This window comes from Diplotaxodon limnothrissa, linkage group LG16 (assembly GCF_057381915.1).
Source record: "Diplotaxodon limnothrissa isolate DT_005_m linkage group LG16, D_limnothrissa_male_GT1.1, whole genome shotgun sequence".
NCBI lineage: Eukaryota > Metazoa > Chordata > Actinopteri > Cichliformes > Cichlidae > Diplotaxodon > Diplotaxodon limnothrissa.
In genome coordinates, this window is record NC_140611.1 from 29129700 (window position 1) to 29153273 (window position 23574).

Here is a 23574-nt window from a genome sequence, read left to right on the forward strand (position 1 = left end):
CGCTTCCTTTGTGATCCAGGAAACCTGCTTCCTTCTAAAGAGAAATGGACACGTGGCAGAAAGCAAAACATGGACTGAAACCTGATGTCCCAGAGGTGTTCTTTTGGATTTAGGTCAGGTGAGCATGGGGGCCAGTCAGAGGTATCAATTCCTTCTCTATGAACTGCCTGGATACTCTCGCCATATAAGGCCGGACGTCGTTGTGCACCGGGAGAAAACCCAGGGTATGACAGTGCATCCAAGGATTTCGACCAATAGCAGTCAGGGTGCCACTGCCTAGCCTGTAAAGGTCTGTGCATCCCTCCATGGACATCCCTCCCCAAATCACTCTTGACCTGCTACCAAACCGGTCATGCTGAATGATGTTACAGGCAAGGTAATGTTCTCCTGAGAGCTCCTACTCGCTCTTGAGACTGTGCTGGGAGAGGTATTGTCTCATGCTACCAGTACTGACACTGACCCAAGCCAAATGCAAAACCAGAGTGGAAAAACTAATCAGTCTGTGGCCTCAACCTTTAGAAGTGTTTTGGGGGTTGTCTCATTGTTGCCAATTTAATTACCAGCAAATCAGCTGAAACTGATTAACAACCTCCTCTGTTACGTAACTGACCAGATCAATATTCAAGAAGTTTAAATTACTTGATGCTACACTCTGATTAAAAAGCAGTCCTTTAATTATTTACATTTTGTTTAGTCGTGTCGTTTCCATTTTAGAAAACAGGGAAAACAGGTGGAAACAGTGAATTTGTTGGGGACTATTATAAGCAGTGGATAAATTTGCACTTTGTAGATCACAGAGGCTGAACATGTCACTCAGTGCTGCGGCTCGCTTGTGTTTGAAAAGAAAGAAAAAAAACAAAAACCTTTTTTATATTCAACAATGGAGCCCTTGTCTGCAAGATAAGTGACTGCATGTATGCATGCATGTATGTATATATGTTTACGTATTCAGTGATGACCAAAGCTGAACAAAAAGCAGATGCAACGCCACAGTCACCATAGTAACCATCACACCACCACCTGACATTATGTGTCACACAACATTTCATCAACTGCCCGCCAAGAGTCCGTTTTTTAAATCTTGAGGGGACAAACACTAAGGTGTCAGAGATTTCTCACTAATGTTCATCTTTTTTTCCCCCACTAATGGATGCAATTATGTGCAATTATTGGCCAGTGAGTGCCAGAGCAACACGCCTAAAAACACACCCACACATGAGAAACGTGTGCACACAAGCACCGCGCCGCTGAGCATCCTTCGCCTTCATCCCCGTTATGAAGTAGTTGCGGTCAAACAGATTCAAGGACAAGCGGATTGTTTTCCTCCTGCCATTCAAGTCTTCCAGTTTCCTCTTTCCGAGGCCCGAAAGGACACTGATTGTAGCAGAGAAGCGCCTTTGTAAACATGAACAGCATGAACAGCAGAGAGAGAGCGAGAGGACCAGCATGGGATGATGACTGACCACATCAAATGTAGCTTCAGGCGTCTGTGTGGGAGGAACACTTGAGACGAGCTGCAGACTCCTGCACAACGGCTTTACTATAAAACTCAAGCGCTACATGAATATTGTGGTCCACACCTTCAACAGACGATCGATATTTTAATTCTCCCACGCACATATCATTCACAGGGCCTCATTACTCTTCAGTGATACAGAAATGTCATGGCTGTTACTCAACCATATCAATGAAATCATGAATATAACATAACACAACCACACCGACGTGAACAGATTCTCTCTGTCATGCTTTTTATTTTCCTTTTCCATATTAGGATTCCTGAGGAATAAAACACATGTGAATGAAGCAAATCTCCAGGTGAGGATGCTTGAATAAAGCAGCTGAAATTGTGATCGTTATTGTCGGATGACTTGTTTTGTTTTTTTAAATCAACATTGTCTAACACAGAAGATGGCTAAAGAATCTCCAAGGGTAAAATCGTGTGATGTTTTCAGAATCAGGCTGTGCATGCCTCTGTATGCTAGCAAAAACTAATCAACCAGCCCTCTCCTCTCTGATTCATCCTGAGCGTGTGCTGACTGGCTGTGGCAGTCCTGTTATCAGGTTTGGATTTATAATTTAAGCTTACCAACACTGGTTTAGAACAGAAGCCTGAATCAGACAGCCCAATGTGAGGTGGGTTTTTAGTCTTCTTCCGCTTTAGTTTGATTTTGCACATGACTCCCATCTCCCTTATTTGTATTTGATCTTTGTGAGCAATTGGACATCAGCAGCATTGCATGATCCTCCATCCATCCATCTTCTTCCGCTTATCCGGGCCCAGGTCGTGGGGGTAGCAGAGAAGCCCAGACCTCCCTCTCCTCAGCCACTTCACCCAGCTTGTCCGGGAAAACACCAAGGCGTTCCCAGGCCAGCTGAGAGATTTAATCTCTTCAGCATGCCCCGGGCCCTCCTCCCGGTGGGACATGCCAGGAACACCTCGCCCAGGAGGCATCCTTGTCAGATGCCCGAACCACCTCAACTGGCTCCTTTTGATATGGAGCAGCAGTGGCTCTACTCTGAGTCCCTCCCAGATGTCTGAACTTGTCACCCTATCTCTTAAGGGGTCTCCAGCCACCCTTCGGAGGAAGCTCATTTCCATGGCTTGTATCCACTATCCTGTTCTTTCGGTCACTACTAGTGACCATAGGTGAGGGCAGGGATGTAGATCGACCGGTAAATCGAGAGCTTCGCTTTTACACTCATCTCTCTCTTCATCACAATGGACCGGTGCAGCGTCCGCATCACTGCAGCCACAGCACCAATTCGTCTGTCGATCTCCGGCTCCCTTCTCCAGTCACTCGTGAACAAGACCCCAAGATACTTGAACTCCTCCACTTGGGGCAGGAACTCGTCCCCGACCCAGAGTGGATCACCCTTTTCTGGCTGAGAACCATGGCTGCGAACCGTTCCAGTGCGAGCTGGAGGCCACTACCCGATGACGCCAACAGAACCACATCATCCGTGAAAAGCAGAGATGAGATTCTGAGACCACCTGCGTGATCCTGTACATTAGATTCATTTAACCCACAGACACAACCATGACATAGACTTATTGTAGCTCAGGTGGCAGAACGGAAAGGTACATGCATGACTCTATGAGATTAGATGGTACTGCACAGGAGAAAACTGCAACACCAAAGACAACTACAGCTATCAACTGCTCTGAGAGCTAAAACTAACGTAAACCCAGAAAGATTACAGTTGGCAACAGGGGTATAATGGCTGCGAGGAGGAAATACGAGTCCATACGACAGGAAGGACAAAAGTTACTGATGTGGTTACACAGTGGTAAAAATTAAAAAGCTCCACCCAACATGCAAAAACCCAGTGAAAAAGATATTTTTCAGTTTTATTAATGACATTACTGTTCAGCTTCTGTAATGTTACTTTAGTTACTGTTAAACTAAAGTGTTCAGCAGTTATTTTATAATTTTACACCAGATAAAACCAGAGTGCTTACATTCGACAAACGCTGTGTCACTGCTACTGTACTATAATGCTTGGTCTTGGGAGCTTGTGGCAGTAGATTCACACTTTGAGGCAGTGTGTCATCACTGACAACAGCTGATTGGAAAAGAAGGGTGGAAAATGGCCTTTATTTAATTTTGCTGCTGCCTGCGAACTGCAGTCACAGATAAAATGATTTTCAGTATAATTTATATATCGCAAATGTAATAATCATAAAATAATTTTGAGGCTTTATCGCCCACCCTACTATAGATGGTGATTCCACCAGTGACTTTTTCCACATCATCACTAGAGGGTGGTTCATTTTAAAGCATTACACTGTTGGTTAAAATAAGAATTTGGTGGTGTTTTTGGGGGGATAAGGACAATCTCGGACTGATCCCAAGAAGTTGATTCTGTTCGTCTGGGCGTAGCGTTTTCAGTGGGAGAAACATCTCAGCTTTTATGGATTTCCTTAGCTGGATATTTAAGATTACATCAAGACACTTTCTCAGACTGAGTTGAGTAAACTGTACTTTTGTAACTTTCTGCTGTGTTTTACAGTGTTCAAAGAGTTGAAAGTGAGACTTTAAATCAACTGGCTTCAGATAAAGTCCAGGAAACTAAAAAAACTTTTCTTTTTAAGTGCCTCCTGCCTCTTTATGTAATCCCAGACTGACTCACTGATGTTGCCATCGGGGCTCTGTGGGGGGTCATACCACATGCTGCTGGACTCCTCCTTACTCTTTCTATATATTCAAGGTCGCAGTCTCACTCTGCAAAGTGCACTCAAGACCAGTAAAGCGCTTTTCCGGTTCAGCGTCTCTTACATGTGAAGAAAACAGTGGCAGAGACAGAAATGTCCAGATGCACTTCACTCTTTTTCAGGTTTTAGCTGGAATCACTCGTCTCCCACATTGTTGCGTAACACTCGCACTTCCTCTCTGCCTGCCCATCATGTCATACTATAAATTACAGAGGCCTGAATTTAACAAAGATAACCTAACGCCGACTTACAACACCATCCTGAATACAGACGGCACAGTCCGATCCCCAAAAGGAAAAGGTATGCGCGCAGCCGCTGACAGTGATGTCATCCAAAGACATATTGTGTTGGGTGCCGAGTTCCTGCAGCTTAAAAAGGCCAAATACATCGTAAGTTGCATAATTATTACAATAAAAATAGAAAGCGCTTCAGGTGTTTCCACATCAGAGCTGACGTCCGCTGAGCACATCTGCATCACAGCCCGGTCATGTCTTCAATCAGGCTGGCTTTTAAAAGCAGCACTTTTTCTGTTAATGATTTTTTTTTTCTTCTATAACAGCTTTACCAAATTCAAGGACCCTTTCTTCCATTTTTATTTTGCATTTTTATCTCTTTGTTTGAAGACAAACACTCGAACTGGAAATTTATTTCAGACAATGTGTTCCCCCCCCCCAAAGAAAATCCCTCCCTCTGCTTTTAGCCCACTGCTTCACGCACCCTTGTTCTTTTATTTCATACAGATCTATTCAAAATACATTTTCTCTTCTCACAGATGAAGCTCTGCCAGATAACAGATTGGGAACAAAGACCATCAGCGCACACGCTGACTCTAATTGCAGCACATTTCAATATATTCAGCGGTCTTCAGGGTTTGCTTTTTCCAAGGCGCCCAATCGTTATTAATCAAACAGACTTCTTCAATATGTCCTCACGTTTGAAAGTGCAACCAAGACAAAAGAAAGCTGACAAAAGAAGCTCCAGCGAGGCAATTGTTCAAGGGTAATATTTTTATGACCACCAATCATTTTATCACAGAACAGCAGAGCTAACAATTACTGTACACAGTGGTGGTGCCCACAGTGATTTAGGCGAGCAGACAAAAATGCAAAGTGCCAAGAACATTGGCATATTTTCCCTCTTAATAAAAAGCCCACCCATTTACTGCAGTTCAATCTATTCATAATATTAGCACCACTTAATACAAAAGAAGCCAGGAGATTAAGTAAATTAGCTGATTAAAGAGCGGCATGATAATTTAAAATTTATTGAGATCTGAGCAAAGCTTTTAAGAATACGAGGCCATGTCTGATTCAACAACTAAAGCATTAAACAGCTGAATAATTACTAATAAATGACGGAAAAAAGAAAATAAATAGGCCACGGAGAAGTCAAGACCTGTATCAGCTATAATCCAGATGTGTAAATACATTTAATGCCATTGCTAATTCTGTAAGAGCAGAGAAGCGAAAAGTGTCCGAGTGAAGACGGCAGAGGAAGAGAGACACAAGCGCGAGGAGGTCACTCGTCCACCCCCTCATGCTCATCTCTTACCTCCATCTGCTCCGAGGCCCTTTCCTCAAAGCTGTGACCTTCCTAATGTTAAAACAACAAACAGCTTTCCGCCCACTAGACCTTCATCCACCAACACCGTCTCTCCATCTGTTCTCATCTGTTTCACTAACATGCAGAAAGCCTGCATATAGGATCAGAGCAATAAATACGTCAAAGAAATTCATCAGGCACGGATGCTTTCTCTTCTCGCCTAACAGCGCATCCATTTAATTTTTATTTTTTTTCAACGTTTATTGACCTCAAGCTTCATTCGGCAGCTACAAAAAGATTTTGCTCTTACAAACACAAGATCTAACCCATTGCATAAGCAGCTTTTGTTACTGTGCTCCAGGCTCTTCAGGTGACCCCGGTTCTGTTTTATTATTATAATTTCATTTCTGCTCAAAAACAGCATTCTTTCCTCCGACCTCAGCTGGGATGGGATTGAAGCCCGGTGACCTCCTGGATATATTGCCAACTGTGATCTTCATGGGTTTACACTAGTTTTTGCTCTCAGGAACCGTTTGTAGGCACACGAGTATTCAGAAAAAAAGCACAATTTGAATAATTTCACACACAAACTGATGTTCATAAAGACAGATGGCGCAGTGAGAACGCACACACGCGCATACACATGGTTTTCTAGAGCCAGCTGTAGGTGATAAGATGAAGTGGAGATGGAAGTATAAGGTGTGAATCTACAATCGATGTATGGTCATGTGAAAATCAGCTGATTTCTTCTAGACTTGTGCACTGCTTACTTTTATACCTTCGTGTGCTGGATTTCCTTATAACACGTAACTAACGTTTTACCCACTTCATTTACAATCATGAACTAAGAAGATGTAAACACAGGGGTGATGTAGTGCAGCAGCAGATCAGATCTCAACTGGAAATGGTTCAATTAAAGCCGCAGTAGGCAGAAATGTACAAAAATGGCCCTTTCTTGGCTTCTCTGTCAACACATATCAGCAGTTTGTCCAAATTTTGTTCATTCTGCGCTCCAGATGGGTTGAGACTGTTAAAAATCTTAATTGTGATGACCGCGTTTAAGCTGCATTAATGCTGATAGCGTTTTTTTATTTATTTATTTATTTTTAATTAGTTCGTCCCCGTTTGTACTTCTTCTGTGTTGTAAACGCGCAAATCAGTCCATGCATCAGAATCAGAATCAGAATACTTTATTGATCCCTGGGGGAAATTATTTAAAACGGAGGAAAATACAAGTCAGGAAAAAAAAGAATACGTAAGAAAAAAAATGCATGATTACATTGCCCCGCCCATGATTACATTGCCCCGCCCATCAAAAAGTCTGCACATGCGCGAATATATCACACATTGTTCGACTGACGATTCCCGGTTGGAAAATTTTTACATATCGCCCAACCCTATTGTGCGTATTATATTCCTTGTTTCAGTTATCACGCTTTCTCCATGTTCCTTTTATCTTGTTGTCGAGTCTCAGTCTGTTTGGTGTTTAGCGCAGACACCGTACCAGTCCTTCTATATAACTTCCAAACATACCAGTCACATTTGTTGAGGTCTATGTCTTTGTGACTTGTACTTTTGTTTTTGGGAAGGTGCACAAAGAGCTATGCTGTAAAGCAAGCATTAGGCAATCCTCAGTTTTGGCTTTGCACAAGACTCCAACCCTGTTATCCCAGGTTCAAGTCCTCTGCAAAGTCTTACCTTCTGTGTAGACCGTTCCTTTTCATACAGATAACCTAAAAGGGTTTTGATTAGCCGAAGTCTCTTGTCACAGACTAGATTAGCTAAAGCCAGTGTAGCTGTCTGATTCCCTCTCATGCCATCTGAATAAAAAATTTGTTGAAAGGTTATTATGAGCGTTTTGTTTTTTTGTTTTTCTTTTTCAGTGTCAGTGAAAACGTGTGGCCTAACCCAGCTCTGCACTCTGCACTATTACAGCCTCCATGATTTTCCAAGTAGCAGTAGTGACAGATCTATTGCTTTGGGTTGCTTTTAAATTGTATTGTATGTATAGCAAAGTGACTGTGTTCAGTTTTTTGGACAGTTAAGCATGATTGATATTATAATAACAAAAAATACCATCTAAAATGTGCCGCAGTCAGAGCCACAATATAGTGCAGTGGAAAGCAGTGCAGACATGGGAGTTGTAAAAAAAAAAAAAAAAAAAAAACCAAAAAAAAAAAAAACATGTAGCAGCACAGTTTCTTTTATATAGTTGAGATGCAGGAAAATATGTTTGTTCTAAAAACTGGAGAGTAACATCATGAAGAACAATGCAAACTGTATCATAATTCATCCTACTTTAGTCTCTCTCTTAATTTCATCAGTACAAGTGTATGTACGTAAAGCAGAGCACTGTAGCTTGGGAAAAAAAGACACACAAGCAAATCAATGCTTAAAAAAAAATACAAAAAACACTGCACAATAAAGAAAAGCACTGCAGTTAACAGAGATCCAAAACTCAAACGTTTCCAGAAATATTACTATCATCATATAGAAGTGTTACTCTCATTTAAGTGTTACAAATAAATTTACTATAGCAGCTATAATGATATGCAAAATATCGTTAAACCTGGACACTTTACTGAAATCCAAAAAGGTGTTTGTGCATTTAGGCCAAACTTCAATGTCATTGTAGGTAAGATATTTAAGATATTCCATAAAAATAAATATATTATCAATATAGAGTAATATGTCTGGACAGTGGCTTCATTAAACGTCAAGGTTTTGTATCAAGTTTTTCAGATCTTGGATCTTAAAGAATTGCAATGGAGCTTTTATATGTATTTAATGAGTCCGTTTCTGCAGTAGGTGAAATCTTTGCTCAGCATTTGAGCAAAGCTTTCAGATCATCCTCTCCGGGGCATCAACACGCTGACATCACTGGTCTTTGGAGAGATTTAGACTTTGATTTCTCCTTATCAGTTTTTTTCAGCAGGTCTCGCTTTGCTTCAGGATCATTTCGATGCTGAAACATCCACTTCCTTACTTATTTTACTCAGTTAATTGTGGCTTACTTCTTCATTTTTTGCATCCAAATAGATTTTGTATACTTCTTGACTCCATCATCAATAAATGCATGCACCTGAAAGTATTTGTAAATTATTGTGCTCTGGTTACTTTCAGGGCCGTAGTTACTGATGTAGGGATATTTTTTTCCAGGTGCTTTGTTGTGAAGCCTTTTTGGTGTTTGAGAAATGTTCATTATTATATGATTAACCTCATGACTTCACACTTGATGATGGTTTATATGTGATGAGTTAATAATATGGGGCTATAAAAAGTCACAGCTCTGCACATAATGACTGCTGCTTTGGCCTTTGTTGGAGAACCTTGACAGCGCCACCGAAGTGGTGAAACCCTATTAACTCTGACCAAAGTATTGTTATTTAAACAGTAAATGCTTCTCCAGGCCTCTCTATGTGTTCAAAAGGCAAAAGATAAGAAATATATATATTAGCATTTGTTTCCAGACTATTTTTTGTAAGAGAGAATATTGAGGAAAAAGCTGCTATTTGCTGTTTGATCTGCATTCCCAGCCTTACCCTGACCACGAGCTGTGGGCAGTGACCAAAAGAATGACATCATGAGTACAAACAACTGATGAAAAGAAGCCAGTTGAGGTGGTTTGGGGATCTGACGAGGATGCCTTCAGGAATCCTTTTAGGTGAGGCGTTTCATATCAAACTGGGAAGAGATCCCCGGATACACTCAGAACATGCTGCAGAGATTACATTTGTCAGCTGGCTCAGGAACACTTCAGTGTCTCTGTTTAGACCGCTACAACCAAAATATGCACCCAGATCAGTGACAAAAATGGATGGATGGTACTACTTCTTGGTTGATCCATGTGATATGTCAGAACTACACTAATGAATATGTGAAATCCATGGAGTCAGATAAAACACACCAATTATTTAAACTACAGGAATGCCTTAAAGACCTGGATGACTTTTATTTTCTGTTTCTAAATTGAGATGAAACTGAGGTTATTGTACTCGGCTTTAAAAATCTTATAAATATGTTGTGTAACTAGATGCTTACTCTGGTACTCTGTTAGCTTGGCCTGCAGTAACACTGTGAACACTGTGAGGAATCTTGGGAGTCTGTTGTTGACCAGGATGTGCTTTTCAATGCGCATACTAAACAAATATGTCAGACTGGTTTTTTCCATTTGCGCAACATCTCCAAAATTAGAAACCTCAGAGTGATGCTAAAACACTAGTTCGTGCCTTTATTACTGCTATGTTAGACAACTGTGAGTCTGTGGAACCAGTTCCCAGGCTGGACAGAAGCTGTCTCTACTTTTAAGAACAAGCTTAAGACTTTCCTCTTTGACAAAGCATATAGTTGACACTGAACTGGAAACCTTTGCTATATTATAACTTATTTTGACCTACCCCACATGGTAATTTGACCCTTAAAAGTATACAATGAATACTCTCTTTAAAGTTCTTCAAGTGAGTTATGAGAAAAATGGATCAAACATCCAGGGCACCAATACTTATTTCTCTTACTTTAACGTTACAACGTTACAATGTTAATCTTACATTACATTTGTGAAGCTTCTTCCTACTGAAGCTATGATATATCATGATAATAATGTAGCTTGTTATGGAAGAGTTATAGAAAAAAAACCCCGCAGTGAATTGTGAATAAAATAGATCTTGAAATATGAAAATATCATGTAGGCAGCTCCCGTACTTAAAGCATTCTGACGACTCATAAATGCTCAAACAATAACATGAATTTTGATTCACCCCTTTGTACTCTGAAGGTTTTAACACCGAAAATATTAATATTATTAAGGCTATATTTTGTACAGCTTCTTAAAACACACCTAAGCTATTGTATATATTTAAAAAATTGGTTGACTTTATGTGGAATAATTGAGTTTGATTAATATTAAAAATTCATACAACAAAAATGCGTGGGATTAAAGTTTAATCATTTTGATGTTTTTGTTTAGGTCTGGAAACTGGAATGAAGTTTATGCATCTAGCTTTTAGACATCATCAAATTTTTATACTTGGGAGTTTACTTTATCAGCTACTAAATACAACAGACAAAGGGAAATAGACATGAACACACTGTGTGCACACATACATATACAACAGCTGTGGCAGGCTAGTCTAAACATAATGAGCAAGCAATGAGTTTGCTAGGGTGGGGGGTGGGTAAGGACATGACGGGGGCAAAGTCACTGATTGGATCTCCAAATATAATTTCCCATTAAAGCTCATATCTGCCAAGCCCAGAGGCTGCTTCATTAAAGAAATTTAATGATTCCATTCGTTAACTTTGAAGTGATTTTCTGACGTTTGCACTTCTACTCAACCCACTCGTTTTGATTTTAAAGTTGATTAGCAGCATCCATATGCAACAAGTAGGCTTTGAAGTGCCGTAAATACACAGAGGAGTGCTGGGCCATTTAATTACGAGTGGACCGGTCTGGCATAAATGAGTCTGTTTCTCACCTTAAAACCTCTTGGGCAAAACGGAGCATTGAGAGTTTTTAAAAAAGGTTTAAAAATAGGGTGGATTTTAATGTCAGAGTGGCTTTTATTATAAATCTCACCTTTGTGCCTTTACAGGTATCATACAATCATGCATTTTGGGAGGGGGTCATGCTCTCCTAGAACAGTAGAAAATGAAATATGCCCACCTTATAAACCCCTTAAAGAAGCTTTCATTGATTATTTGCCAACCTCTCAGGACAGTCTTTGTACAAACACACCTGAACTTTAATTGATGCATACAAGCCATGAAAGTATAGTTATGAGCTGAGCAGTTTCCATGAAGATTATAGGCTTTATCTAAAAGATGGATCTGTCTAAATACTGAATCCATTGGATAAATGCCTTTAAGCTGGATTCTTTTAATCTCCCGCAGAGAGGGACTCCTCACGGCTCCTTGGACCTGTGACCTCAGTAAATGCTTTTCTGACCAATTTATGGGCTCTGTTGATGCTTTGAAGTCACACTAAATACAAGATGATGTTTATTTTGTAAATTATGGTCATTATTATCCACTAAGATGGATAAACAAAGGTATAATCATCAGTTATTGACATATGATTAACAAAGCATTAGCCTTGGTTCCACAGTTTCAGTCAGATCTGCCCTGTGTTCGAGGCATCTGGTTTTAAAGAGCTAAAAACAGAGAGTGATGTCATGGTGGCTACAGTCATCATTTATATACAGTCTACGGTTTCTGGGCACTGCATTTTCAAACTTCTACATTAGCATTTTGGCTGCTGAGATACATTTTTAAAGCCAGAATTCGCCATATTTAGACGAGAGGGTCAAGCGTTAGGTCATCAATTGGAGGTGCAACACATAAAAGCACAAATCTCCTAATTACTTCTAAGTAACCGACTAATTAAGTACTAATATTTCAATCACCAAAACTGGAGCACTGACTTCTTCGGCTTGCTGTGCTACACAGGAAGCCATGTCATAAAATTGCATTAAAATTGCATTAAAATGCTCCAAAAAGGAACCAAAAGCGCAAACACAGTACAAAGGTCCCATTCAGTGGCTGCTGTTACTCGAGGTGAGGCCCGTGGCAGGGACACGTGTCAATTAAAACAACCTCGTCAGTTTCCAAATGAGAAATTGCTTTTTTCACTATCCTGTAAATGTGCTCTTAACCTGGCTCAATTTCAGGTTGCTGCTTGATTCATAAAGAAAATTGAAGACAGTTACGTCCTTTAATCTTGAAATGATGTTAATTGAGGGATCACTGAAACTCAGCTGGGATTTTGTAGGAGCATTGAACTCAGTGACTTCCTGTCGGTTGCCCACAGCTGGCCACGTGTAAAAATTTCCCGAAGGATCACCCAGCAGCAGAAACAATAAGACCTTTAAATTGAGAGTGATGTGCTCATTTACGCATGTGGCACAGCAGCGTTAACTTAATTAAAGGAGTCAGTCAGGATGCAACAGAAAATAATGTTGTTCTGCAAATCCGATCTATACAGTGGACCTGCTGGTAATAAAGCCTCTGAATGAATCTTGACCTCTGAACATTTTTAATAATGTATAAATCATAACGCATAAAATTCATTTATACTGCTTTAATTGTGATGTAGAACACAGGATTGTGGAAGTAAACTTTTTAGCAGCTTGGATAAATCTGAGCCTCTTCCTGACCAGGTCTATGTTCATTTTCTTGGCAGGTACTCACTGAGCACGTTGCAATTAGGTTTTAAACCAAATATCCAATCAGCAATCACACGGCAGGAAGTCTGTGTATTTAGGCGTGTAGACACGGTGACCTGCTGAAATTCAAACTGAGCATCAGAAAGGAGAAGAAAAGTGATTTAAGTGACTTTGAATATGGCACGCTCGTTGGTGCCAAATGGTCTGGTATGAATATTCACAAACTGCTGATCTGCTTGGATTTTCCCAAAGAACCGTCTCAGGGGTTTACGCAAAACAGTCCAAAAAAGAGAAAATGTCTACTGAGTGGCTTCAAGCTGAGGCTGAGAAGAAGCTGAGGCTGAGAGGGTCAGAATTTGGCATAAACAACATGAAAGCATGAATGCATGCTGCCTCGTATCAACTGATGGGGGATTCATGCTAAGTACCATAAGGGCAGTACCGTCAATTCCTCCTATACATTTGTCCACTTGTTTTTTTAAATAGTTCAGAGAATAATTATCATCTCAATATAAGGACTAATTATCCATCCATCCATCCCCTTCTGCTCATCCTTATCAGTGTTGTGGGAGGGCATATAAAACTCTGGGACATTACCACATGGTAGTTAACACATAATGCACCAGCACCAGCATAAATGCCAGCAATGACGTTGGCTGCTTATGTACGTTAAGTCGTAGGCTCTGCAAAGATTCCCTTTAGAAGTCTAAATATGGCGTCAGGCTGGTGGTGTTGTGGGGGATATTTTTTTAGCACATGTTGGGCTCCTTAGCACCAACTGAGCATTTAAATATCAAAGCCTACCTGAGTACTGTTGCTGACCATGCCCACTGTACTAAGCCTCAACAGTCAGCAGATCTCAATCCAAAAGAGCACCTATGGGATGCGACAGAAAGGGGAGGTTGGTTCGTGGATGTGCAGCCGACAACTCTGCAGCCACTGTGTGATGCTGTCACATCAACACAGCTAAAATCTCTGAGGAATGTTTTGAGCACATTGCTGTTATCTGTGCCATGAAGAATTAGGACAGTTTTCTCAGAGCCTGGTTCTGCCCGAGGCTTCTTCCTGTCAAATGGAAGTTTTTCTTTCCCACTGTCACCAATTGCTTGCTCATAGCCCATTTGATTGTTTGGGCTTTCTCTGTATTATTGTAGGATATTTACCATAATAATATAAAGCGCCTTGAGGTGACTACTGTAGTGATTTGGCACTATATAAATCGAAAGGCAAAAAGCGATCCAACCCGGTACCAGCAAAATGTACCTAATAAAGTGGCTGGTGAATGTATACCTGAGCAGTTTCTTTCTATTCAGGAAGTTCTGACTTGTTACACAAAACTGCTCTACACCCATGCCAGCAGCTCTGTGAGGCAAATACTACATATACTACATACAAATACTAATAAACCAATATTTAAGAGGTGTAATATTAAGCATCAGGATAGTTTTTCATCACAAATCAGGCAGCCTTTTGTTGATTTTTTTATTTATTTGTTTTTTATAGAGATGGGAGCTCCGTGTGCATTTAAACATTGTTTATGATATATTTCCCCTTTTCCTCCATGGGTCATATTTGCTTGTTTGTATTACTGAAAAAATAATATTGGTAATAGGGTGCTGATATTCATAAAAAGAAAAAGTAGCTGTGATCAAATCAAAATTCACACAGTCATCATTTTAAAAATACGCTGCTCCCATCTGATCAGCTCGATCCACTGGGACTAACACATGCAGACCCTTTACAGCAGACAGACTTCCATAATGAATAAAGCGAGAGATTGACAGCTCCGAGCTCGCGCAAGACCCCATTTTAAGTGGTTGCCATGCCAGCTTCACAGCAGTCAGTGACTCCATGTTACACCACAAGCTCTTAGAGCGGCTCTATGAATAATTCACCACCTTTAAGAGCGAAGGAGAGTCCTTGCTAGCAGCACTTTGGGGAATTTATTTCAAACATTCAAAAAGCTGTCACTTTGACAACAGCCGCGACTAACAGATTCCCACCGACGTTTGAAGACGACGGCGGTCCCCGGCGAGGCTGTTTTAATAAAGAGAGCAGAAAGCAGGTCAAACCTCCCACAATCCTCTCCGCTGCATCTTGTCCTCGTTTGTGATTCCAATTGAGTGTCGTTAACGATGATACAACTAATCACTTATGAACAGAAAGATCACAGAGGCGACGTGCAGGAGCCGTCGTTTTGGGGATCAACTACCCCACGTAGGCAAGGAAAAGAAGCATTTCAGTCACACATCAATCAGAGAGCGCTCGCATGTTTGAATAAAGTGTTTCAGTTCAAGTGAATCTTCAATCAGTGCACTTGCCTACATGATTCATTTACATCTACAGCAGCAGCAGCAGCAGCAGCTCTGAGGAGTAAGTGGGTGATAACCTGTTGCATCAGTGGAACATACTTGTTGCTTTTTCGGTGGAAAAGCAATCAGTGTAGCCTATTTTATTCATTTCTGTCTGTTATTAAGGGTAAAAGAGCAGGGATAAATGGAGGATCTACAAATAAGCAGACACACATGAAAAAGACTTTTTAATGTAATATACTCTGATTTATAACCTTTCTGCTTCATTATTGATTCTTAAAAGGTGCAGCAATGCAGCTATTTTTCATGCTCACAGGGATTATTCAGTTTAATGTATTGCATTCTAATATATTTAGATTTAACAGCTATTCACTGACATATTTTAAAGCAATCAAGCCAAAATTTTCAGTAGTTACAGAAACAAGTGTGAATATTTGCTGGTTTTCTTTAAACTGAATAGCTTTAGGTTTTTCACACTGGGGTGTAACCAATAATCATTTTGTTGAAGCTCTTAAATTAATTATAATGCATTTTTTCTTTTCTGCCTTTTAATTTTTTTTCCCCCTCATTCTCATTAGATCCATTGTGGGGTAAAAGAGAAGCCATGCATAAGGCAGGACTTCATTTTACGCATCAGAAAGGAAACAAAGAAAAGAAATAAATAGATAACCAACAGATCCAAAAGCACCCAAATGCAGATACAAGTCATTCACAAAACTCTGCAATATTCACAACATACTCAGTTTACCAAAATCATTAAATCACCACATGGAAGCTGAAGTACACATTGATTTTGCACACTCACACTTTAGAGCAGCTTCTGCTATAAAATGAACATCTACCACAAAACTGATACGTATCATTTACCGTTATTTATTTAGTAGCTTCCTAGAATGGTAATTTTTCTTCCATTTTCAGCCCAACTACAGTTATTTAACATAGTGTTTAGTGTGTTAGAGTGTAAGCATGAAGCACCAGACCAAATCATCTGCGTGGTATGCGCAGACTTTTATGTTTTTATCACACGCTGTTACCAGTCAGCACTGCTGGAGCCGCTCTGCGTGTTTCCTCGTGTTTGATATGAACTGTGATTTCTTTCACATTTGTAGTCGCGCTGGAGGAGATACAAAAAAAAAAAGAAAAAAAAAAAAAAGAGTGAAACGCAGAACAAAAATAAGCACACACGGACACACGTAAACAGCGACGGCGTGAGTCGTTAGTACCGAGCGACCAGTGGACCATTTTTCCCCTGACAGGAGGCTACAGGCCAAAAGCATTAACCAATTCAAAAGCTGTCCTTCATGACCGGACCACCGTGGACTGTAATTGGTCCATTTCCTTCACAAGGCCCTCAAAGCGAGCGCACACACACACACACACACACACACACACACACACACACACACACACCGCACACATGGGCACGATCAATAAACAATTTGCTAAGACAGAGGGCCCGCCTGTTACCTCGCACGAAGGAAAGCAGGAGAGTCACATAAATTTACATGAAACGAGGCCAGCCGCCTCCTCCCCGTCATGACCGGAGATTTCAGACAGATTCCAGTTCACATGAAGCGCTGTGTGGTAAAACAGATGGATCTGGCTGCAAAAAGGAGTTTCATATTCAGACTCACACACGCTGAGACAATTTCACACCACAAAAATTATGGAAGCAACCCTCCCCCCTCCATCTGGTGAAAGCATGGCTTGCGTGCATGTGTGTGTATGTGTGTGTGTTAACTAACAGCTAGAGCTGAGCTTTGCACCTTTTTTATCCAAGATAATTAAAGACAGAGTGAAAGAAAGAAAAAGAGCGAGCTTCTGGAGTCTGTACTCCTCTGATGTTTGCTCACATACTCCCTCTCTCTCCTCCCTGTATGTGACGCTGCCTGCCCACCCACTCTTAAAGAGAGAGAGAGAGACAGAAAGAGTAGAAGAGACAGAGAGACAGAGAGACAGAGAGAGAGAGACAGCGAGAGGAGGGACACGGAGCAGAACAGAGAGCGAGTGTTTTCAGCTCCCAGTTCACTGTCGCTCCTCTGCCAGGCAGCACTCACCCATCCACCATCACACGCTCTCAGACACATTTGCTCTCACTATACAGACAGCTGACAACACCTTCTCATTTCCTCTGCTGCCGCACCGACCCACAAAGTCAGATCCAAAGGAGAGGGGGGAAGAGAAAGAAAAAAAAACTGACTCGATTGGTACCGAGCACACACAGACACACACGCGCACAGCTGAGCAGACACACCAGCTCCGAGGCTGGGTCGAGGCTGGAGAGGGCGTCTGGAGAATGGAATGGGACCTCAGCAGGATGGAAAGTGAACTGAGGCACATCAACCCGGACCTGCTGCAGCCCAGCAAGAGCTTCAAGAAGCCCTCCTCGGGCACCATCACCCTCAACGTAGGGGGGTTCCTGTACACGGCCCACCGGACCACCCTTGCCAAACAACAGGGCTCGTTTCTCGAGGAGGTGGCCAACGGTAAGAAGGCGGTCCAGCACACCGATTCCATGGGCAACCCCTTCATCGACAGAGATGGTCCGGTTTTTCGCCATGTGCTCAACTACCTCCGAACAGGAGAGCTCCAGCTGCCCGATGACTTCCGGGAGGCGGGGCTCCTGCGACGAGAGGCCGATTTTTACCGCCTGACTGAACTGGTGGAGGCTGTGGTCGAGTGGGAAACTCAGAGGGCGGCACTGCGGGAACCCGCCTTCCTGGAGGTGACGGATAGCCACGAGAGGTCGCAGGGCCTCAAGGTGTACTGCAGTGACCCCGCCTTCATCGATAAGGTCAAAGGGCGGCTGGTGCAGATCTCCAAGAGCCGCTTGGATGGCTTTCCGGAAGAATTTGTGGTGTCATCCAACGTGATACAGTTCCGACACTTCATCAAGTCGGAGCCTGGCTCGCGGCTCGTTCTGAAGGAGGACAGCACATTCCTGTGCACACTTGACTGTCTGAAACTAGAGACAGTGATGCTAGCACTGAGATCGGGCTTCAAGCTTGTCACCTGCCTTGACAGCAGCAAAGGCTCCGTGGTGGTGGCCGAGGCCCTGCATTTTGTCAAGTAGGATGAAGATGATGAAGGGGGCGGGGAGGGGGAAGATAGAGGGAGAAAGGAAAGAGCCTGTTTCTATATCCACCCTGTGAGGTATTGGTTTGAAAGTGTTGTAAGATGTGCCGAGCTGTAATGTGTCATTGATAGAAGAACTGGTGGGTAGGTCTGTCGTACAGGGCAGGTTTTAAATGTTTACTGCACAATAGTGGCTTACACACACACGGGATACGTTTTTGGGTGATTGTTCTGAGCAGAATGGTATTTTAGCATCACCGTTTGCACTGCTTTGTATTTATAGAACTCAAAATGACCCACATCATCTTGACATTTATAGCATCTTTAACTGCATCTGGTTAGGTATCATGCAAAAGTTTAAGTGACGCGAAAGTCGACGGCGAGTCCTTTCACACAGAAGACGAGCGCGTCGAATTAAGGTTTTAAAAACTGCTTGTGTTGCGTGATGTGCCATTCAGCTTTTACTACAGCCTGTGTGTGCACACGTGTGTGTATGTGTGCTGGCGTGCGTGTGTGTCCACTGCTAAACCCACCCCTGTGTGCTGTGTTTAGTTGGTTTAATAGCTTGTGCTCAGTTTATTAGCCTCTCCGGAGCCTGAAGGGACAGCCACAGCTCATTCGGATCGATTTGGATGGACAAAGCGAACTTCACAACCAAATGTTTGAGTTTTGAGTGCAAAGAACTGTGATTATTGTAAGGGCTTTGAATCTAGCATGATGCATGTGCACTAAATAAACTGTGTGTTTGTTAGTGCTGTGAGCCTCTGTGAAGCCAGTGACACAAAAAATAAAATGCCTATTACTTTTCAATGTGAGTATTTTACAAATAAAAGTGAGACTAAAACTCTTGGGTCAGAGTGTTTTGACGTTTAATGTCGCTGCTTTTGTGTGACAAACCTCACAAAAACTGCTTCCGTTAATGAGGAAACTTATTTTATACTATCAGGCAGCAAGTCTTAGTATTAGATTATTTTTCTTTCATACAATAGCTTAAAAGCTACACTTATAACCATTTAGTCCTGACCCTGCTGAACTTACAGTCTGTACAGAGTGAGACTGTTACCCACTGAGTCAGACAGGAGCATTATTAATGTTACGTATCCAAATGGGAGTTATACACAGACTTGGCTCTTGCTTACAGCCAGTACTTTTCCATGCTATAAATGATGCACTTCTGCAGTTCTCCAAACATGTGAAACACTGTTTTCCACATCTGGAAAATTAAAAGGAGAAGGGAGTCTTTTCCACGGTTTTACATGCCGGCCAGTGGAAACCTGTAGAAATTACCAGGTTTGTGATATTATTTCCTCTGATGCTGTTCCACGATGTATTGTTCAGATCACGCAGCGCTGCAAAGTAGCTAAACATCATTAACTGCAAAAAAAACCCCAAGACATGGAAGCAAAAATGTTAGATAGAGGCACAGCAGTCAAAGATCTCAGAAATATAATGTACAGGAAATTCCTAAAGGAGCTTCCAGGGGGTGAAAAGGGTTTCAAAACGTATTTTATGGCAAAGTGTGGAAACTGTTAAAGCAGTTATTAATGCAGTTTCACATCACTGAAATTATAATTAACAAAACGATAATAAATTGTCAGAAAAGTAAAGGTGCAAGACTTGCTTCTAGAAGGACTTTGATTCAATCTGAAACAAAGCTCTATAGTTTCATTTGCCTTCTTGCAATATGCCACATAAAACTATCAGAGGGGCTACAGATACAGTTAGCGGTTAGTACAGAATTAGAATGCTCTGTATTTTTGGCCGCAAAACCACGCTTTCTTAAATATTTTTAAAAAAAATATCTAAATGAACAAACCTCTCTCGCTTATACAGATACATTAAAAAAATAAATAGAAAATAACAGCAATAGGCAACAGGTCCACTCTAAGGAGAGCACCTGACATCAATATAAAAGTCACTACTTCTCATAACGCTGCAGAGTATGCAGATGTGCTGCTGCGTAATCAGAAAGATTTCTACAAGTTAAATAAAGAGAAAGATTGCCGTGGAGCTCTGGTACAAATCTCTGACTGCACGTCAACAGTGATACAGTGAGGCTCACTGTGTGTCCTCGCCAGCGTGTCTGCAAAAAGGGTCCTAATTCAGCCCACCGACATCTGCAAAGTGTAAAAAATTGCAGTGAAGTCTTTAACTAGTGTAATATTTCCGTAAAGTAACCTGCCAGCTGTACGACAGTTGATTGAATCATAAAGTTGCAAAATATTAAAATAGCTGGAAAAAACTACGTGTGATAGTTTTGTGCCTTTCCACTAATCTACATGTAAATACAGACTGTATGAATGTGGAGAAACTGGGATACAGTGTTGAAAAAGCCAAAAAAAACCCCCAAACAAACACTTTCCTATGGCTCAGGTGAAAATTTTTAAAGCGCGTTTAAAAAAAATCAGTGCTTTTACAAGCAAAAATCAAACTATAGGCTCAACAAATGTTGCCAATAAACTAAAAGACGCTGTTTTAAATTGATGTTCTGCTTTAACTAATGTGGCTCATATTCTCAAATAAAGTATTTTAATCATTCCTATCATATTTTCTACAGCATTTCTTTTTTATTTTCACAGGAATCCTGCAAGATTACCTCTCTAATATGAGTTCAGTGTAAGTAGCTCCAACTTGGTTACAACGCTCATTATGTTTAAAGCAAAGTCTCCCATTATTATGCAACAGCGTCTGTCACACAGTCTAATGCCCTGCTCTCACCCTCACACCGCCTGCTACAGTAACTGACAGCCCAAGTCGTGCTGCCTCCACAGTGCACCAGCTTCCCCTGCCGCAGCCTCGAGGGAGCCCCTTCAAACCCGTCCAGCTCTAGTGGAGATATTTGGCATTTTAAAACTGGGTCATACTCTGGGATGAATCCTGCCCTCCTCCCCCAAGGAGAATCTCTTTTTATCCCTTTTATCACTGTACCCTGATTTGTGTCATGCATCTAAGCAGCTAGTAACAGGTAACAAGTAATCATTACCTGCAAAGTCCAACTTTGCAATATTGTACTGGTCAAAAGTGCTAACCGTAGGTGTGCTTATTTTAATAGCAGGTGGATTAGTAAAATGATCTAATCAGCCTCCTGGGAGATGATGCAGAAATTTCATAAGTTCGTGACTGCAGGAATGGAAAACACATTTCACTCTGTGAGACCACTGTAATGCAAATCAATGACTAAACATGGAAGACGCTGCTTTGATTTCATCAGGTGAAACATTCCTGGCTCAAACATAATATACATCAGGAAAATCAATGGCACTGATATTACACAGGTACAGAGCTAAGTGATGGAAAACTTCTTTAATTTGAATGCACTGAGAAGTAGAATTATATGCCCCTGAGGCAAATAACTAGACAGTAAATCATCAAATATCTACTCCTACACTTTCACAAAGGATGGAAAAGAACTAAATCAATACAACAAACGAAGAGATATACAAATGAGTTTCTCCTATGAGTCTATTTCCTTTCTAAACCGCTTAAATCAAGTTCCTCGTGATGAATACAAACTTAGCTTCAGATCTAAAAGTAGAGGCTGTGTTTACACGGAGCCTAATATTCTGATCATAAACTGTTTAAAATCTAAAACTGGATTCAAATATTTAAACACATAAATCAGGTTAACCAAGCTTGGTTCAATGGTGGTGATCTTCATGTTCACTCCCTCTGTTCTGATGTAAAATGCATGACGATATTTGCCCCGTGTGTCCATCTCTTTCCAAACAAATGGCAGCTTCCAACAGATAGTTACAGTCAAGTTTAACATCCATCTAAATGTTGCAGCAGAAATCGCCGCTGATAAGACCAGGCAATGTTTTTCTGATCTTCTGTTGTCCATCTTTGGTAACGAGAGTTTCCTGTTCTTGGGCGACAGGAGTGGCATCGGATGTTCCGCTGCTGTAATCCATCTGCTTCAAGGTTCAACATGTTCAGAGATGATCTTCTTCATACTATTGTTGTAACAAGTGGTTGTTTGAGTTGCTGCTGCTTTCTGATCAGCTTCAAGCACTCTGGTCATTCTTTTCTTACCTCTGGCATCAACAAGGCATTTTCACCCAGAGAATTGGCGCACACTTATGTTTTCTCTTTTTTGGACCAATCTCTGTAAACCCTGGAGATGACTGTGTGGGAAAATCCCAGCAGATCTGCAGTTTCTGAAACACTCACAACAGCCCAACTGGCACCAACAATGATGCCAAAGTCACTTAACTCCTCTTTATCCCCATTCTGATGTTCAATTCGAGGAGGTCGTCCTGACCGCGCCTACATACCTAAATGCAATGAGTTGCTGCCATGTGATTGGCTGTTAAAATATTTGTGTTAAAAAGCAGTTAATCAGATGAACCTAATAAAGCGACTTGGACGTTTGTCATTTGTAGTTAAGTGTTTGTCTTTGCTTTAAACTTCAACTAACACTCAAACTAATAAAAAAAAAAAACCCTGAAAAGCTAAACTGATATAAGCAACTGAAGTCCAGAAACTAAATGAAAGTAAGTTGAAATAAAAAGACAACATCAAAAGGAAATAGAAAACTAATGAAAAACCCGACGACACTAACTGAACAAATCCTCTGTGCATAGTTTGCTCTTAATGCCAACTTTTAGATGAATTAGAGAAACAATAACGAGAAACAGTTGAGACAAGATTGAGTAACACTGATGAGGAGAAATATATAACATGTATTTAAAACATTCACTGTAGTGCAGTCATTTCAATCATAATGAAAAAAAAATGCATGGTAGCAACTATAGCTACAGTACTTTCTCTTTAAAATTGAAATTTAAACACATACCCCGAAAGCAGGGGTCTCAAACTCGTGGCCTGGGGGCCACTTGCAGCCCGCGTCACCCCTACCTGTGTATTGACAGGAAGAAATGTAATGAAATTTGGCCCTTGAAGTTACCGTTTTTGTTAGGGAGGATTTGCTTGTTGTAGAGTGCAATGTTAAAATAAGTTCTTTAAAAAGCAAAACATTATTTAATATGAAGGCGATATGAGCAGAGAGTACAAACATGTTGAAGGATTGGCTGTGTTAGTTCAGTGAGAGAAAAGCAGTCAAAAAGTAATGTGTACACTTATGTCGCCATTTTCATTTTGTTAAATACAAACAAAATTATAGCAGAAGCGCTGCCACGTGTCTGGAATATTTTCAGAAAGATTTGTGGGTGTTTTCTTGTTTGTTTGAGTTTTATTTATACTACTTGAACACTAAAGTGGCCCTCACATGAGATGATTGTGCCAGCAGTGGCCCACAGGTCATTTAAGT

The 23574-nt window shown here is 41.1% G+C and overlaps 2 protein-coding genes across 2 annotated transcripts in view; one reads left to right on the forward strand and one right to left on the reverse strand.

Moving 5' to 3' along the window:
* The window catches only part of LOC146616395 (general transcription factor IIF subunit 2-like), a 61781-nt gene that overhangs the window by 11029 nt on the left and 27178 nt on the right, over window positions 1-23574 (reverse strand). The window lies entirely within an intron of this gene.
* On the forward strand, window positions 17527-18303 carry kctd4 (potassium channel tetramerization domain containing 4). Its single transcript, XM_085374348.1, has one exon. The coding sequence runs from the start codon at window positions 17527-17529 to the stop codon at window positions 18301-18303; it is 777 nt and encodes a 258-aa protein (XP_085230474.1).